At 41.0% G+C, this 14,312-nt stretch overlaps 1 protein-coding gene across 1 annotated transcript; it reads left to right on the top strand.

Moving 5' to 3' along the window:
* The first annotated feature begins 5,847 nt into the window (after positions 1-5,847).
* slc25a55a (solute carrier family 25 member 55a) lies at positions 5,848-13,968 on the top strand. The gene is made up of 11 exons (XM_030777515.1): positions 5,848-5,916; positions 6,953-7,066; positions 7,254-7,379; positions 8,889-8,944; positions 10,280-10,370; positions 10,574-10,692; positions 10,786-10,975; positions 12,277-12,431; positions 12,525-12,600; positions 12,734-12,859; positions 13,172-13,968. The coding sequence occupies exons 2-11, from the start codon at positions 7,047-7,049 to the stop codon at positions 13,218-13,220; spliced, it is 1,008 nt and encodes a 335-aa protein (XP_030633375.1). The 5' UTR covers positions 5,848-5,916; positions 6,953-7,046; the 3' UTR covers positions 13,221-13,968.
* Positions 13,969-14,312: the final 344 nt, after the last annotated feature.

Here is a 14,312-nt window from a genome sequence, read left to right as displayed (position 1 = left end):
TTTAATAGTGGAGTGAAATTAAGGCGAAACAACTCTGACAGCTTGGCGGAGATATTTATGCCTAGATATTTAACATTACTTGAGGAGGTGAGGGGCGTGTTTTTCGCTGTAGCGTATGAGTCATCACCGCAGATGGGTAAAATTGTTGATTTTGTCCAGTTTACAGTGTAGTCTGATATTTCAGAAAATAAATTGATAAGCTTCATGGCTTCTTGCAGGGAATTTGATGGGTCTTGGAGGCAAAGCAGTATGTCGTCTGCGTAAAGGCTGAGTTTGTGGTGTGTGTTGGGGGTTTGAATTCCTTTGATGTTGTTGTTTTGGTGTACTGCAGCAGCTAGAGGTTCAATGAACAGGGCGAAAAGTGATGGTGAGAGTGGACATCCTTGCCTGGTCCCTCTGTGTAGCATGAAACTCTGTGATGTTAGTCCGTTAGTAGAAACTGTGGCCATCGGTGAGTTATACAGTGTTTTTATCCATTGAATAAACGATTCCCCGAATCCAAACTTCTGAAGTGTTTTGAATAGAAATGTCCTGTTTACTTTATCAAATGCCTTTTCCGCATCTAACGAAACAAGTATTGTTTTTGTTTTACTTTTTTGGGATATATTGATTAAATTGAATAGTCTGCGCATGTTATTTGATGAATCTCTTCCTTTGATAAATCCGGTTTGGTCTGAGTGGATTAGTGATGGGGTTACTCTTTCAATTCTGATGGCTAGCGCTTTACTGATAATTTTGAGATCGGTATTGATGAGTGATAGGGGGGGCGGTAGCTAGAACATAGGGTTGGGTCTTTGTCAGGCTTCAGTAGTACTGAGAGGAGTGCTGTGTTCATATGTGGCGGGATTTTTGAGTTTTGTTTAATATCAACAGTCATTCTAAAGAAAAGTGGGGAGATTGTGTGCCAGAAGTGCTTAAAGAACTCAGCAGGGAAACCGTCAGGTCCTGCTGCTTTCTTATTTGGTATCTGGTTGAGGGCGTTATAGAATTCTTCCAATGATAATGGTGCATCTAGTTCATTTGCTGTTTCCTTGTTAAGCTGAGGAAGGTCAGTACTATTGAGGAAGGAGTGGATGTCTGTCAATTTTGGTTCATGATCTGAGGTGTATAATTTAATGTAAAATTCCCGAAATGTATTATTTATATCTGTAGGTGTTTGCATGGTTTCCCCTGCTGAGTTCTTTATGACCGGGATAATTGATTTGTCTTTGGTTCGTTTTAATTGGTTTGCCAGATATTTACCAGATTTGTTGCTGTATTCAAAATTGTCATGTCTTAGTCTTTGCAGTATGAATTGGTTTTTCTTGTTTATAATAGTGTTCAATTGAAAATTGGTTGTTGTTAATTCATTCAGAAGTTGTTCCGTGGGATTATTAGCATACTTGACATTTAATTCTCTGAGTTTTTGTTCCAATTTCTTTTCAATCTCATTTTCCTTTTTCTTCTTGTGTGATGAGTATGATATGATTTTTCCTCTCAGTACTACTTTAGCAGTTTCCCACAGTAATGAGGGTGAGATATCCGGGGAATCGTTTATTTCCATGAAGGATGTCCATTCTTCTCTGAAGAAAGTGTTAAAATCAGGATCTTTAAGCAGCGAGATATTGAAACGCCATCTGGGTGAGGGTTGTTTAAATTGTTTAGTGTTTAGATTGAAGGATACAGGGGCATGATCGCTAATTATGATGGGGTGGGTGTGAAAGTCTGAAATATCAGATATAATTGAATTACTGGTAAGAAAAAAGTCTATGCGAGAGAATGACTGGTGAACCGGTGAGAAGTACGTGTATTCTCTGGTTGAAGGGTTTTTTAATCGCCAACTATCACCAAGGCCAAAATCTTTCATATACTGCTTTAGTGTTTCGGTGGAGTGCCAATTTCTAGAATTACCTGATATGCTAGACCTATCTAGGTTGGTGTTGATGACAGTGTTGAAATCACCTCCAATTATTATTGTTGAATTTGGGGTTTCACTCAGTGAAGAGAAAAATGTATGGAAGAAAGTGGGATCGTCAGTATTGGGGCCGTATATGTTTGCTATGGTGATATTGTTGCTGTTAATGGAAGCGTTGATGATGACATATCGCCCTTCAGGATCAGTAATGGTGGTTTTATGAATTAATGGTATTCTTTTGTTTATTAAAATTGATACACCTCTTTTCTTTGAGTTATAGGTTGATGAGAATACTTGATTGAAATGTGGGGTTTTTAACTTTTGAGATTCAGCTGCTGTTATATGGGTTTCTTGTAGTAAGCATATGTCAGCCTGTAATTTGATTAGGTGGTTGAAAATTTTAACTTTCTTCGCCTGTGAGGAAATCCCACGGATATTCCAGGTTATGAATTTGAGCGACATGTTTTATAAGAATTGAAGTCAGTTGTAAAGCTGAGTGTTATGTAGTATTGTGTGTGTTCTATATAATAGGAAGAGTAGATATGATTGTGAAATTAGTAGTGGGCTGGTGTTTGTTTGCAATACCACATTTGGTAAAAAATTAGATACCTGCAGTAATAACGCAGCCATTAACAGTAAAATGAAATAACATCATAGAGAAGCGACTTTGCCATAATCATCCTGCTTACATCATAATACAGTGTCGTCCCAATTAAGAGTTAATGCATATCCCCATTTTCTCCCAGTTTCCCTTCTCTCCATTTTCTAAACAAAGATAGACACAGACAGACGCAGGAGAATACAGAAGAAAAACAAGACAAACAGATAACAATGAGATAGAATAGAACATAGAGAGGGAGAAAGATATATATATATATATATATATATATATATATATATATATATATATATATATATATATATATATATAAATAAATGTGTGTAGGTAGTGTGTGTGTGTGTGAGAGAGAGAGTGAATAAGTAAGTAAGATAGAGGGTGTGAGTGTTGGTGTTGAGGTTGTCAAGACAGTGGAGTTAGTTACACAGCAGTAGGAGGGTTAATTGTTAGCAGCCGGCATTGTTGGTATAGCGGGGTCTCAGAGAAGCCAGGGTGTGGTGTTACAGTCTCGAAATAGATGTCCATCGATGTAGAGTTTGTCCACAACAAGGGAAGTCCGCTTGCCCTGTTCCCTGTGCTTTTTAAGAATTGGCCATAATATTTTGCGGCGCTCGTTTATTTCCCGAGGGAACTGGTCGTTGAGGCCGAATTTGGTGCCCCTCAGTTCCTTCCCATTGTGTTTCACCAGTTCTTTTTGCTGGAAGTGTTCGAATTTTGCAATGATAGCGCGGGGACCTTTGTTTGTGCGCGCGCCGAGGCGGTGAACGCGGTGAAAAGTTATGTTGTCCACAGTCTCTGGTGGAATTTTTAGATCGCGCCGCATAAAATCTTTAATGAGGGCTTCCGGGTTGTCTGGTATGCTTTCTGGAATTCCAGAGAATATCAGATTGTCTCGCATACTTCTAGTTTGTAAATCCAGGATGGTTTCTTTCATAGCCTTATTCTCTTTCAAAACAAAGTTCATCTGGTTCGTAAGGGTTTTCGTCGTAGTTTGGAGTTCTGAGTTGTGTTTTTGGAGAATCTCAACCTGGTGGTGGGTGAACTCGAGGCTGGCGCGCAGCTCTTTTATTTCTTGATGCAGCACGCCAAGGATATCAAGTTTTTTATTAATGGAGGCGAGTATACTGACCTCGATTCCGGTGGTGGTGAGATCGTCCGTACTGGTAGAGGAGTCGGTTTTTTTCCTCTTCGCCGGGTTAGTGTTTTCTGTTGGCAGGCAAGTGTCTCCATGACGCACTGCGAAAAGCAATCGTCGATAAATCTCTCAAGTTGCTCCACGATGAGATTTTTGTATTTGTAATCCGGTTGGAGAATAACTAATTAGATGGAGAATTAGTTGGATAAACTATATTTTTAATGGACGAAGTCTAACAGGCGCGTACTGCCAAGTTTGAATCTCCCTCCTTAGCTGTCGAATTCTCAGAGCTCACGCATGCCGTAAACTGCCCCCTTGTCTCTTCACGCAGAGGTCTGTAATACAAAGATTTAAAATAATTACTGCACTTTGGTAGGCCTTAATGTAAACACTTGTCATCGTGGTAAGATCATTAGTTTTCTTAAAAGGCGGCCGTTACTGCGACCTATTTTTGGACTGAAAAACAAACAAACGACTCAACAAAAAAGAACGACTCAGAAGTGCTGGTGAACCGATATGAATGACTCACTTAAAAAGAGTGGTTCAAAAAGAACGACTCGTTGGCGAACTGCATCACTACTGCTCAGATAGCCATAGTCTATGCATGCATGCAACGACCCAAATAAACGATGTACGAACAAATGATAAACGTAAATCTTTTACTTCGCTCGGTAGTGGACAATACAATACCAATCTGACACTAGGCGTTACTCATGGGGGGGGGGGGTCCAGGATTTTGCTTTTAACAATATGAATAGATCTGTCGAAAGAATTCGGTTCTCATCTAACCCACTGACAGAGAGGGAAAAAACTTTTAGTCGACGAATTGCACGAGCATAAACGTCTCTGTTGTTATGGCAACGTTTATCAATGACCCAAAGCAAGCGGTGTTGATAGGGATTGTGGGATAGTGAGATCTTTTCGTGCGCGAGTTTTCCGTCATGGCTAAAAGGAAGGCAAGAACAATACAAAAGAGAAAGCTCAGGGATTATTTTACAGTGTAAACACTTGTGCTCGTAAACTTCAAATGCCCTAACGCTTTTATCAGTAGACCATTCCTTGAATATGTCTTAGTCACTCTGTGTGTGGCACTGTTGAAGCTCAGGTTGATGCAGCCTAGTCTACTCGATGCGTGGAAGACCCTACGTTCATGGCTAAATTAGCGAGTAATTAAATTTTCTTTTTTAATTCATGGGGAACAAGGAGTAATTGTCAGACTAACGAGATACAGTTACGCCCTTGAATTGAGAGAGAAAATTTGTTCTCTTTTCTACAGAGCACGGTAAAGCCTTACTTCTCCCACTGAGTCTCAGTGCTCTATCAGTTGTGATTTACGTCTGTGAGAGGTATTGTTGTGTCGTGTTCAGATCTCAGATCTGCCAAATGCATAGGGCATAAAAAATGAAGATTTGACGACAAAAACAAGAGGGAGAAAGTCAGATTTACACGTCTCTGTTAACTCTGTTACCTGGATTAACTCAGACATCACGTAATAGGCCCGAAAAAGGGATTGAAGTTTTGTAACAGCATCTTGTCCTCAGTCAGTGCGCAAACCTTTCAATTGATGGTTTACTGGGGTGCGGAGATAGCATATAAATACCCACAGCATTATTTTAAAGTTCATTTGGATGGGTAACATAATGCTATATATCATACTAGTTACACCTACTATTGATTAAGTGTATAACATATAAATTCTCTCTCTCTCTCTCTCTCTCTCTCTCTCTCGGACTTTATCATTCTTCATTTTTTAAACAATGAGGTTGGGCAAGTAAGGTCACCACTACATACTCCATCCAGTTGGTGGTGGTAATGCAACCAATTTACCTATACGCCACATTAAACGTCATTGAAGAAAGAAGGAAGTAGAGGAGGAGGAAGAGGAGGACGACGATGAAGATTAGTGTAACAAAGACTGGCGACTTTTATATTGTTTGAAATTAAAAACGACAAATAACAATAAATAAAAAACAATTCTGCAACAGAATAACACAATATCTACAATAAACTTGGTATAGCGCCTATTTCTTTTAGTCTTTGCAGGTTGGCTCTTGTATAGTTAGCTAGAGCTGGCCTGCGGCGGCGAGATGCTGCGCATGAGCAGGGCACGATTAGACCCCTCAGAGAGCCTTAGCCCCTCCTCCCTGCATATATACTGAGGGAATATTCTAGTTTGATTCATTCTCGGAAGCCCAGTGTAAAGAGAGAAGTTTAGAGACGAGACTCTCTGGAAACCTAATTTTCGAATTTATCGATTTCAGTGAACGCGTAAGTGTGATTTTGCTTAAAATACCTTACAGTGATTGTTACACTTGAAAGTGACGAAAAGTCTATGACTTGTTTGGATATTTTAAGTGTGTCTTGTAACGCGTTGCAGGGTTATTATTAAAGTAATAATCCTTAATTTATAAGAGTAAAATAAGTTGTAATTGACTTTATAACGGACAGTCGAATTGTACTGAATTAATTAAATTTAGCTCGCAAGCAAAAACCCTCCATTGCTTTCGGGCCGCCTGGTAATGCCGTTTGCCTTGCTAGTGCAAAAAGTTTCATTTCCGGCTGTCTGAAAAAGGAACTGGTAGTGAAATCAGGCGGTACGATAACTGCCAGAGTCTGACAATGAATAACGCTTTGCTGCTATTAACATAGTTCGGTCTGGTAAAAGTAATTTGAAATACATTTCATTAGCACCGAAAGGTGCCAACGGTAGTTGATTTGTAGTGACCCCAGTTTGAACAGGAGCAGCGAGTCATTCGTATAATTAGCGGATGCCATCTGCGGGCTGTAAATGCTCTCTTGTAAATATTTTAAATTCAAAGTGGCATTCAGACTGTTATAAGGAGAGATTATAACATATGCCGACATTAGAGTCTACAGACAGCTGTAGTGCTTGGTCGGAGCCAGAGAGTACTTCAAAAGATGTGAAGAATACCACTGGCTATGAAAATGGGTAAAGACTGGGTGCTGCTGAAACAGGCGGTTCAATAGAATGTGTTATATCTCGTTGCCGGCAAGCCTGCTCCGATGAAGTTGGATGATATGAATGCCACGGACATTAGATCACAAATAGACAGTCAGTATTTATTCACAGTAATCTGAGTCGTCGTAACATGCCCAAACGGCGTTTTTAGTTCAAGCCCGGAAGTGGGCTGTCCATTCTCAGTCACCGTCGGTGACATGTCATTGTGTGGGAAGAGCTTAGTGAATGTGTAGGCTGCTATAAGTACGTGACGTGTTCTTTAGGTATCGTATATCAAGCCTATTCTCGCTGTAGGTTAACTGGTAAACAATTTTTGCCCTCTAGGTATCAGTTCAAAGACTTGACTGCTTGCCAGCCCACTGTCAGCTAAGGAATTATTTCAAAAGCCATTGATACTTTCTCTCTACTGTGTTTAACAATGTCTCAGCAACAAATCAGGTATGGTCTGTTTTTTTTTCTTTTTCTGTCTAATGCTTTAAAAATTCTTTAGATTGTTTGTTAAGCAAGAACATATTTAAATACAGCTGAGCTCAGTAACTTTTAACTGGTCAGAATGGGCTGTTAATTAAGGGATGATTATTACATGTTATTGTTTTTATTAAGAGATATGATTCTATGTTCACAGCCTTCCTGCCAAGCTGATAAATGGAGGCCTTGCAGGAATTGTTGGGGTAACGTGTGTGTTCCCCATTGACCTTGCGAAGACAAGACTTCAGAACCAGAGGCAAGGCCAGCAGGTCTACAAGAGCATGTAAGATCTGTCTCTGCTTTTTCTGCTAATGCTATTGCTTGGCATGTTATATTAGTGACAGTAGGCTCGGCATGTTATATTAATGACAGTAGAATTGGTCTGGTATGAGACTTTTCAGACCCGTTTCAATTCCTGTCACATTATACTGAGTGTTGCGCCGTGATACAGGGATGTATGCAGATAAAATCAGATTTGACACATGCCTTTGTTTGGCTCTGGATTAGAATTCAAGACTGTTGGAGACATGCTGGAAAATACCTGAAACGTGAGGTCTTTGCCTGAAATTGATGTTTTTAATACCCACGTAACTAATGTCTCGCGTGGAGTGAGTGAAGTAAAAACTTCAGCAATTTTACATCATCACTGATGAGACATCTTCAAAGTAAAACAGGAAACTCCTACACCAGTGTGGAAAAAAAAAATAAAAAATTGCTGCGGGTACCCTGCCGGTTAATCTGTTCCTGTGGTAATGACCAGCACAGCTCTGTGTAATAAAACATTTCACCTGAATGTTCACACTGGACCTGTGTGTTCTGAATGTGCTGTTGGTATACTCAGTTACAATCAGTATTTGTACTAAAAAATGTGTTAATAAAATATATTAATATGTCTATATCTGTACTAATAAGCAAAAAATAATTGTGATCAGTCCATATGAGTGAAAATATCAACTCCTTTTTCTATATGAAGTGGTCAGTAGAAAATCTTAAATGCTGAGAATGCTGTCATTGAACTGAGTAGAGAAAATCAGAACAGTTCTGCCATTTACACCACCAATGCTGGCAGTGTGGGCATTGCCTGAGTAGTTGTGTGAATATGAGATATTCCTACCTCTTCCTGCCAACCTTCTTAAATAATGTCCTCAGAGTTGCTTACCCTCATCATCTAATCAGCCACATGTTCTTAGTGTGTGTTTTAGTGTCTACACAAGTCCACATGGCCAGTACCTACGCAAACTGTCTCTCTGAGAACATAAAACCATCTACTAGCTGTAACTCCACCAGGACACAAGTAGCACTGTGTGGCCTTTTGTTTTAGTTTTCAACTGAGGTCAGGTGGTCTTTCTGTATTTAGCCTGCTGGATATGCCATGTGGAAACACATAGCGTGTTTACTGTTTGGAGTGAGAAATGCTGGTATGAGCAGTATCGAGAGAATCTTGTTTGTGTATGCTGATGGTAACCTTGGATATGGGCCCAGATCTAACAGTGTAGAGGCTTAGAGATGGCTCGCTCTTGGTCCTGAGATATCTTGGTAATGCAGAGAATGCCGGGCTGGTGAGAGCTGATAGCACATGGCAGTTGTCAGTTGGCCCCTTCACTCTAATCCTGGGGAATGTATGACTGTTCTACTCATCCATTCAGCTGCCAGCACCACTCCTAATCCTCTTGGGCATTATGACTCACACAGTCACAGACACTCAGTCAGCCTGTCCGTCCCCAGCATGTGACTCTTACTCTGATTCATCCCTGTATAACCAGCTCTTCTCTCTCTCTCTCTCGTTTTATAGGATGGACTGTCTGGTAAAAACGGTGCGGTCGGAGGGCTACTTTGGCATGTACAGAGGTAAGATGTGTTCCAGTCCAGTGTTTTCGAAGTGTGGTTCTGGATGTCTTGGCCCAAAGGAAGTGCATTCTCATTTTTGAATGATTTCCATTTTATTTTGTTCCTGACTTTAGTAGTTGAGAATGAGCTGAATGTGGCCACAGGGTGATCATGTAGTCTTCTGCCACTCATCCACGTTTAAATTTAGATCTGTAGTTCTCACATGCCTTTAATATAAGGAGGTAAATCTTTATTTGGAAACAGTATCTCTAAGGACAGTTAACATACACCAGAGGTGCTCTTACAAGTATTTATGCAGATCTGGTTGAAGTTGAATAAGTTGCGTTTCTTAGTATCCAAGAGCAAAACTATTTTTGGAACCATCCCATTCCTGTCTTCCTCTCAATTACACTTTAAGGTATCATGACCTAACTGAATCTTCTATACGCAGAGGAGGGCAATGGGTTGACATAAGAAACACTGTACAGATGAAAAGGTGAAGAGTGTGTGTGAATGTGTTGAAGTGTCAGTTGGGGAGTTTGGAGACTGATATAAGTCTCCAGTTGTGTGCGGATTGCTGTTTGCTGCCTCTGTGTTTTTCATATTACAGACGTGGGTCCCCCTGGGAAAATGAGGGCTAGCCGATAAGGCGCAGCCGCGTTGGAGGCAAATCATAGCATGGTTCTTACCACTCCACTACGTTACCATTTAGGCACCAAGATTTTTTTGTACTATTTGTTGGATATTTTTGCTCCTTGTCTTGATAGCCATTTGTATACAGTTACTTCTCTCTGTCCTTCTGTGTTCTTTACTAATGATTTTTTGACCATGCTATTTCTTAATTGACTGACTTCTGTAAAACATCTCTTTCTTAGTGTCCTGTCTCATTGTCTGTCCAATTACGACCTTTTCACTGTCTGCTTTCTTTTGTTGAGTCTGTTACTGACACCACTACGCCCCTCTTAAGGTGCTGCACTAGGAGATGTTAACTTAGATGTTAACTCTGCCTGTTTCATCTGTCTGTTTCATGTCTGGATTGTGCCTGCATTCTCCATTTCTCTAGTTTCAGTTTCTGTCCTCATCAGTTGTTTAGAGTAGTTCTGTGCTGCTTTGTTCTCCTCATCTTTCTGGTTATGTGAACTGTCCCCTCCCCCCACCCCATCATTCCATCCCACACCAGCTCCTCTTTCTGTGCATTAGTAATGGTCTCATTTGACCACAGAGAATCTGTGTTTCTATATGATAACGTATCATTCATATGGTCTGATGGTGGAGGGGGACTGTAGTCATTGTTCTGTCAGGTGTTAGATTATTTGGAATGATTTTATGTAATATATTATCTTTTTTTTTTTGTAGGTGCTGCTGTTAATCTCACACTGGTCACCCCTGAGAAGGCGATCAAACTGGCTGCAAATGACTTCTTCCGCCACCACCTCTCCAAAGACGGGTACGTCTGACTAACACTGCCCTCGTGTTTCAAAATGTATACACGTTTTACCATATTTCAGTTAGATTTTACCTTTGTACAAACAAACTTTGGATGCTTCAGTCACAGAGTTTTTTCTAGCATTAAACACATACACTCGCACATACACACACCCTCCAGGCAGATTAGACATTGCTTGTTTTTTTTTGTTGTTGTCGACTCAGGAAAGGGCTGACAGTTTTTAAGGAGATGCTTGCTGGCTGTGGTGCAGGAATGTGCCAGGTTGTCATAACAACTCCCATGGAGATGCTGAAGATCCAGCTGCAGGATGCTGGAAGACTAGGTAACCACCCTGCTCTTTCTCCACACACACACTGCATTAGACACAGTTATGTGGACTGCGAAATAACCTTGTTTGCTCCTTGTTTGCCCACAGCTGCCCAACAGCGAAAGCCAGGTATTCTGGCCCCTACCAAACTCAACCCCACCAATGCTGTCCTCAGTCGCTCCTACACTGTGGTGCCCAGCTCACCTGGCACGGTGTCTGCCACACAGATCGCCAAGGACTTGCTCCTCAAAGAGGGCATCCGCGGGCTGTACAAGGGTCTGGGCGCCACACTCATGAGGTAAAGTCAACTCAGTCACTGTACTCATCACTGCAGGGTTGGTAGAAATAGCTGATGTTTAGAGATGAAAGTGCTCTTTGCCTTTAAGGATCTGGTCAAGCGTTCATCTTGTCACATTTTGTAATCTAAGTATTTGTGTCCGTTCCACTGTAGTTCTAGGACTGTGTGTTGGTAAGAATCTGGTGATACATATATCACGATACAGGGGTTATGATTCATTATATTGTAATAATGTAAGCAAGGTGATGTATTGTGACTTTTTTTTACATTTAATTTTAAAAATACTGTCATGGGTTAAAGAGCACACTACCATATTGTGGCGAGCAATGTTTTCTTTTCAATGAAGAAGCTGCTTTTGCAACAAGCTGTTTATTTAGCAACAGCAATAACCAGGAAACATCATACTTAATTTACTGACACAGTAGGAGGGGATTACATCATTCACAAAGACAATTACATTTATGGTACACAGTTAACATCAAAACTGTCACAGGTATTCAACACAACACAAAGACTACATGATAAACAATACAGATACACTTCTACTACACACAAAAGGGAAACAAGCTGAACAATAACGAACTGGGGCTGAACAACAGTCCAGCACCCTAAGGCATACTGGGAAGCTCCACCCATCTACCCCTTCAACATGCTACAATTAGCATAAAATCTGAGTAAAAAAAGTTTACTTTTTTGTGCAGTCAAAGCAGTGTGACCTGCATTTGCATTTTTCACAGTCCCTGTAACATCCAACAGCACCACTTTTTGTGCAATCTGAACAAATGAATTGACATTTGTCTATATTAGTAAAAAAATAAAATAAAAGTGCTTGCAAATAGCATGGCTCTTTTCGATCTCCTTAGTACCTTCTTTACTGTGGAAGCCAAAATGACCCCATAGTTCTGCTCTGTATGCCGCAGGAGCTGGTCTGACTCTTTTGGATTTAGCCATCGGTGGTAACGTTACTAGTCAGCTAGGTTTGCTAATGCTAACATTAGCGATGTGCCCTTACGCTACTTCATGTCTCAGTTTATATTGTTACGTTGGAGTGGAGGAATCAAATGGCTGAAGACAACACTGCTATTAAGTGGTTTGGGGGGGTTAAACACAACACAAAATGAACCACTGTCTGCCACCGGTCCTTGCATGTAAACTATTAATTAAAAATTAGTACAGTGTTTTTGAGCATCGATACAGTATCACAGAACATAGTATCACCAATCATCATCATCTAAGGTCACTGAGATGCGTTTCAGATTAAAGCTGTTTTTGTTTTTTTTTTCTCTCTCCTCCCCATTCAGAGATGTACCCTTCTCCATCGTGTACTTCCCTCTCTTTGCTAACCTTAATAGTCTGGGTAAGCCGTCTCCAGAAGGCGCTGCACCCTTTTACTGGTCGTTTGTGGCAGGCTGTGCTGCCGGCTCCACTGCTGCTGTGGTGGTCAACCCCTGTGACGGTACGTCATGTGTCTGGTACAATAAAACGAGAGACTTAACTGTGTGTAAACAGTGTGTACACTCACAGATGCCTGTTTTTTTTCCCTCTGCAGTGGTGAAGACCAGACTGCAGTCTCTGAATAAAGGTGCTAATGAGGAAACCTACAGTGGTGTGATCGACTGTGTGAGGTAACGACTCTCTCTGTGACTAACCTCATCTGACAGGCTGTCAGCTCAGCGATCAGGCTGAGTTGTTGTTAACATAAGTGTGATTTGTTTGGGATTTTGTTAATGACAGTGCTCTGTTGTGTTTGTCTTGCAGTAAGATCCTGAGGAAGGAGGGGCCATCGGCCTTCCTGAAAGGGGCAGGCTGTAGGGCACTGGTCATCGCGCCACTGTTCGGCATTGCTCAGGTCATGTACTTTGTTGGGGTTGGGGAGTTTATTCTGGCCCAGACCCCCATTGACCTGCTCTCTGCCTGAAAGACCAGACCTGGGGACCAACAGATTCACTCCTTTTCTTTTCCTTTTTTTTGAACTAAAGACGATGGCAGCTACATATCATTCGTCTGTTTGACAAAGAGATGAAACACGGGAGGAGAGTGCGGGGCTGTGTGTAACTCTAAACTCACGTGTCTCCTCCGTCTCCTCCACGCTCCTCTGGCCTCCCTGCACTTCCTGTGTGCTCCACAGGCCTGGAGAAAGGCCTGCAGCTTACGTTTGCACTTACTGGTTTGGGCTTTTTGTGGTGAACCAACCAAAGGGCTCCTTCAAGATCCCCAAAGTTGTGTTGAGATTTCCCCTCAGTGAGGGGAGGTTGGGGTCTATCAGCTCCCCGTTAAACCAAGGGATTCACATTTGTGCTCCAGCTCCTTTTTACAGTGCATAATTTATTTTTGCCTTGTAAAAATGTGCATCTCTTATTACTCACACGATATACATTTCTTTTTTTTTTTTTAAACTTTTTTAAATGTTAATATTCACAGTTTTTCTTTGTTTGCGTAGTCCAGTTTTATCACTAACTGGCAGTATTGTATTGCTCGAGCTTGCTTCTTTGGAATGTTAAGTTTCAGAATGAGCATCCTTCTTTGTCCCTTTTTTGAAGGGGTGTGGATTACTCTCCTGTGTTTGTTTTTTAAATGTTTTGTGAAAATCTAACCTCATTCCTTGATCAGTTTACATTGGCATCGTGGATGGTGTTGAGAAGCCACCAGCACACACCGCCTTCTTACAGAGGTCAGAAGGTCACTTGGTCCAGATTTAGTCAATTCATGTTACATAATAATATATAAATATGTAAATGTGTTGTATGTGTGTTTGTGTTTTTCTTTTTCTTTTGGGCCCAGTATCTGAATTTGAGTAGTGCCTTTTTGTTAGGCCAGTGGAGTTGTGGTAAAGGTCGTGTTTACAGGCCGTAGTTTACATTTCAGTCTCTGATATCCTTCTCTGGACAGATCTCAGCTCTGGCCCCCAACTTCCTGTCACACACACTGTTACCTTTAGTGCCCTATTGGACACCTGTCCTGTCATATACTTTGGGCCGGGGTGGGGGCGGCAAATTAAGACAATAAAGAAAGAAAACATGCCACTGGTGATGTAGTGAATGTCTGCATGAGTGATAAAGTTTGGTTTAGTAAGTGCCTCGAGAAAATTTATTTACCAAGGAGGAGAAATTAATCACTGATCACAAACTAAAATCCAGCAACTTCCAATGTCTGTTCATGCTCTCTTTCACTCACACATGGTTTGTTTATTCATTGACAGATTTCACATAAACAGCTGAAAAGCTGCTGGGTAATGTATTATACATTTTCAGATGTATAGCACAGATGAGTCTGACCTCTGCTTAGCTGTCACGTTTCTCACTGCGTGCAGCTGTACATGCAGACTGTTGCCATTTGA

Source organism: Chanos chanos, chromosome 6, assembly GCF_902362185.1.
Source record: "Chanos chanos chromosome 6, fChaCha1.1, whole genome shotgun sequence".
Classification (NCBI taxonomy): domain Eukaryota; kingdom Metazoa; phylum Chordata; class Actinopteri; order Gonorynchiformes; family Chanidae; genus Chanos; species Chanos chanos.
The sequence above is the reverse complement of the archived record's forward strand: the minus strand, read 5'-3'. Positions and strand labels throughout refer to the sequence as shown.